Here is a 5294-nt window from a genome sequence, read left to right on the forward strand (position 1 = left end):
AAAAAAAAAAAAAAAGAGTAAATGAGAAGGAACAAGTCTTCCTTACAGAAGAATTTTGATTTAATAAATATAGGAGGACTGTATACAGTGGTTCACACATGTAATCCCAGCACTTTGGGAGGCTGAGGTAGGAGGACTGCTTGAGGCCAGGAGTTCAAGACTGGCATAGACAAAGTGAGACTCCATCTCTGCAAAAACTAAAAATGAAAAATTAGCTGGGTGTGGTAGCAGACACCTGTAGTCCTACCTACAAGGGAAGCCGAAGTGGGAGCATCGCTTGAGCCTATGAGTTCGAGGCTGCAGTGACCTGTGATTGCACCACTGCATTCCAGTCAGAGTGACAGAGTGAGACCCCGTCTCAAAAAATAAAAATAAATAAAATAAAGAATGGGAAAAATAACCATTAAAATACCACATACTACTTGCTGCAAGATCTACAAATGATTGCTAAAATTAGGTGAAATGTTAAGAAGAAACAGAATATTTGCATAGTCTCAAAGAATCTCCCCCAAAATATTTATCAATTACTATGATGATTGCGACATATGTCAGCAAAGTCTGTGTTATTCCTGCCACTGGAAGGTGGAACTTAATTGTCCCCTTGAATGTGGGCTAGACTTAGTGACTCACTTCTAACAAATTGAGTAAAGGAAGGAAAAAATAGTAACTTTATAGTGGAGTAAATGGCAGACATCACTTGACCCAAATCATCACGTTGACATCACTGGTAGTAAGTCATATTGATATCACGTACCCCCTGATACGAAGCTAAGAGAAATACAGTTTGCCTCTGTGATATTCTTCCCCCAAATCCATAACCCGTCTTCAAAAGTGTCAGGGTCATGAAAGACAAGACTGAGAAACTGTCACAAATTGAAGGAGACTAAGGAGGTATAACAACTAAATGCAACATGGTATCTTGGATTGAATCCTGGAACAGAAAAAGGACATTAGTGGAACAACCGGGGAGATTCAGATAGTTAATAGTTTAGTGAATAGTATTGTGCTGATGTTCATTTCTTAGTTTTAATAAGTATAATATGGTTATGTAAGATGTCAGTATTAGAAAAAGCAGGGGAAGGCTGGGCGCAGTGGCTCACGTTTGTAATCCCAGCACTTTGGGAGGCCAAGGCGGGCGAATCACCTGAGGTCAGGAGTTCAAGACTAGCCTGGCCAACATGATGAAACCCCATTTCTACTAAAAATACAAAAATCAGCTGGGCATGGTGGCGGGCGCCTGTAATCCCAGCTATTTGGGAAGCTGAGGCAGGAGAATTGCTTGAACCCGGGAGGTGGAGGTTGCAGTGAGCTGAGATTGTGCCATTGCACTTCAGCCTGGGCAGCAAGAGCGAAACTCCGTCTCAAAAAAAAAAAAAAAAAAAAAAAGGAGGGTGAAAAGGCACCCTTTTCCAATTCTTATTTATTTATTTAGACAGGGTCTTGCTCTGCTGCCCAGACTGGAGTGCAGTGGCGTGATCCTAGCAGCCTCAAATTCATGGCCTTAAGCAGTCTTCTCACCTCAGCCTCCCAAGTAGCTAGGACTACAGATCCATGCCACCACGCCTGGCTAATCTTTAATATTTTTTGTAGAGACGGGGTCTGGTTTGTTGTGTTACCCAGGCTGGTCTTGAACTCCTGGCCTCAAGTAGTCATATCACCTCAGCCTCCCAAAGTGTTGGGATTCTAGGTGTGAGCCACCATGCTCGGCCTCTTTCCATTCTCAGGTAAATCTCAAGTTACTTAAAAGCAAAAAGTTTCTTCAAAAGTCGTAATACATCACCTGTAGCCCTGTAGGCATTACAAAATAAATAAATAATACACTTTTAAAATAAAATGTTTAAAGGAAAAGAGATCCCAAAGGTGGGGCTTCACTTTAAAGAAAATTTAGTGTGTGTTATGCTGAACATTAAGGTATTGGACAACACTTTTGTTTGATTCTTAGCAAGCTCAGTAGAGTTAAGGCTTGCTAGGTTTTTAAGGATGACAGATAGCGAAGTCATACTGTTTCTTCATTTGAAATGATGAATTGCCTTGGATAGTAAAGTTAAGTGTGTTTGTAGCAGCATGTGTTAGATGATCTCTGAGTATTTCAAATAGAATGAAAAGTTTTCATTGAAGCTGTAAGGTTTCGGTTTAAATTATTTGTTTTCTGGCCGGGCGTGGTGGCTCACACCTGTAATCCCAGCACTTTGGGAGGCCGAGACGGGCGGATCACGAGGTCAGGAGATCGAGACCATCCTGACTAACATGGTGAAACCCCGTCTCTACTAAAAATACAAAAAAAAAATTAGCCCGGCGCGGTGGCGGCGCCTGTAGTCCCAGCTACACGGGAGGCTGAGGCAGGAGAATGGCGTGAACCCGCGAGGCGGAGCTTGCAGTGAGTGGAGATCGCGCCACCGCACTCCAGCCTGGGCGACAGAGCGAGACTCCGTCTCAAAAAAAAAAAAAAAAAAAAAAAAATTATTTGTTTTCTTTCCCCAGATATAAAGACCTGATGCCACATGATTTGGCTAGAGCAGCACTTACGTAAGTAAATGCAGTTTCATTTCCGTTCTTATTTCATTAAAGGCACTTTCTCCAGTTTTTACATATAAAATAGCAATTTGTTCTTATTTTCACCATCTGTACTACACAAATTTAAGCAGCTTATGAATATCATCAATCTTTATTTTGCAGGCTTAACAGTGTCTTAGCATGACAGTATATTTTAATGCCATCCTAGCTAGCCACAGGACTCGATTGATCAGCCTAAACACAATACATATATTTGGTGATTGCCTTAGGAACTTGTATAAGGGTAACTGAACAGATTATGTAGATATTTACCTAGAAAGAATCCTAAAAGACACCTGAAGATTCATGTGCAAACCAAGTAAAAATCTAAAATTAGATGCAGTTAAATAAGATTGGGCTGGATGAATAATTTGGTGAGAGTCATGAAATGTGTTGCTGTTTCTGGGATGAAGTAACATGTAAGGCATTATCTCATTCATTTTCCATTGACACTTTGCCTTTGTGTCTTCAACCAACCACAGCTCTTTCTTAGTTTGGAGAAACCCTTCAGTTGACCTTTCTGTCCATTCTAACTCTGTTTTTTTTTCTTCTCTTCCTGCGAGACCTCAAGCATGAGTGAAAGGGCAGTTGTTTCTGTTTCCTTACTATCAGTTCCCTCTAATTGTATAATCATTATTTCCATTCTCCCTTTGTTTTACAGAAACCATACTTCAGAACCTTCTCTTAATAATGGTTTTGTGATTGCTAACTGTACCGATCTTTTCTCAGTCCTCTGTCTCTGTACTTATAGCACTTGACACTGTAAGCTATACTCACCTGTCTTCTATTGATTTCTTAGTAATATGCCTTTATGATTCTTCTTCTGTATTCTGACTGACTCTTCTCTACCTTAAAAAAAAAAGTGGGCTATGCACGGCGTTTCACGCCTCTAGTCCCAGCACTTTGGGAGGCTGAGGTGGGTGGATCACCTGAGGTCAGGAGTTCGAGACCAGCCTGACCAACATGGAGAAACCGTCTCTACTAAAAATACAAAATTAGCTGGGCATAGTGGTGTATGCCTGTAATCCCAGCTACTTGGAAGGCTGAGGCAGGAGAATCCCTTAAACCTGGGAGACAGAGGTTGCAGTGAGCCGAGATCACGCCATTGCACTCCAGCCTGGGCAACAAGAGTGAAACTCCCATCTCAAAACACACACACACACGCACCAAAAAAAAAAAAACTGGATCTCTCCCTCTTTCTCTTTTGAAAGGCATTTTGCAAGTTTTATTCCTTAGAGTTTTGCATTTCTCTGTATGCATATTTTCCTTTAAAAAATCTCATCTACCAGCTGGGCATGGTTTCTCACACCTATAATCCCAGCACTTGAGAAACCAAGGCAGGAGGATTAAGGTAGGAGGATCTTTTGAGCCCAGGAGTTTGAGACCAGCCTAAGCAACATAGCAAGACTCCATCTCTACGAAAAAAATTTTAAAAATTAACCAAGCAAGAGAATTACTTTCCTCAGGAGGTGAAAGTTGCAATGAGCTCTGATCCCACTACTATACTCCAGGCAGCGCAATAGAGCAAGACTTTGTCTCAAAAAAAAAATTTTTTTTTTTAAATTTTTGATGTATTTTTTTCTGGATGGAGTCTCACTCTGTCCAAGGCTAGAGTGCAGGGGCTTGATCACTCATAGTTCACTGCAACCTCGAAGCCTCCCAAGTAGCTGGGACTATAGGCGTAAGCCAATGTATCTAACCCTCTTTTAGTTTTTTGAATTGATAAGGACTTACAGATTTTTATTTATTTATTTCATTATAGCCAAGTTTAGTCATTACTCATTTTGAAGCTCAGCTTATTTCACATTTTATCTGGCACTCCTTCAAGCTGACTCCAGTGTGCCTTTTGTTTTTTAGTATAATACTGGTTGTTAATATATAATTTGCATGTAATAAAGTGCACAGATTTTAAGTGTATAGTTTGATGAGTTTTGACAAGTGTGTATACCCCATGTTCCTGTTTTTGATATGGTCCCATTTGTCCTTTTTTTTTTTTTCTTTGATACGGAATTTCGCTCTTGTTGCCCAAGTTGGAGTGCAATGGCACGATCTCTGCTCACTGCAGCCTCCGCCTCCCAGGTTCAAGCAATTCTCCTGCCTCAGCCTCCTGAGTAGGGATTACAGGCACATGCCACCAGGCCCAGCTAATTTTTTTTTGTATTTTTAGTAGAGACGGGGTTTTGCCATGTTAGCCAGGCTGGTCTCGAACTCCTGACCTCAAGTGATCCACCTGCCTCGGCCTCCCAAAGTGCTAGGATTACAGGCTTGAGCCACTGTGCCCGGCTGATGTTGTCCCATTTATCTTTGAGTGCTTCCTTACTTTTGGCACAAAAAAGATGGATATTCACTTTGTACTTTCCTTTGGACCTGGTATCAGTCATTTCCTAAAAAACCTTTTGTGCCTTTAATGGGGAATGGCATTTAGAAACCTAGTCTGGGGCTGGGTGCAGTGGCTCACGCCTGTAATCCCAGCACTTTGGGAGGCCAAGGCTGGTGGATCACTTGCAGTCAGGAGTCCAACACAAGCCTGGCTAACAAGGTGAAACCCTGTTTCTACTAAAAATACAAAAATTAGCCAGGCGTCATGGCAGGCGCTTGTAGCCCCAGCTACTCGGGAGGCTGAGGCAGGAGAATCGCTTAAACCCAGGAGGTGGAGGTTGCAGTGAGCCAAGATTGTTCCAGTACACTCCAGCCTGGGTGAAAGAGCGAGACTCTTGTCTCAAAAAAAAAAAAAAAAAAAA

The 5294-nt window shown here is 41.7% G+C and overlaps 1 protein-coding gene across 3 annotated transcripts in view; it reads left to right on the plus strand.

The window, feature by feature from the left end:
* HADHB (hydroxyacyl-CoA dehydrogenase trifunctional multienzyme complex subunit beta) overlaps positions 1–5294 on the plus strand; it is a 51154-nt gene that overhangs the window by 26930 nt on the left and 18930 nt on the right. For all 3 annotated transcript variants that reach the window (XM_017876866.1, XM_017876867.1, XM_017876869.1), the window contains exon 5: positions 2482–2526. In XM_017876866.1, the coding sequence (XP_017732355.1) occupies positions 2482–2526 (45 nt within the window). The remainder of the gene's footprint in view (positions 1–2481; positions 2527–5294) is intronic.

This window comes from Rhinopithecus bieti, unplaced genomic scaffold (genome assembly GCF_001698545.2).
Source record: "Rhinopithecus bieti isolate Rb0 unplaced genomic scaffold, ASM169854v2 scaffold_7681, whole genome shotgun sequence".
NCBI lineage: Eukaryota > Metazoa > Chordata > Mammalia > Primates > Cercopithecidae > Rhinopithecus > Rhinopithecus bieti.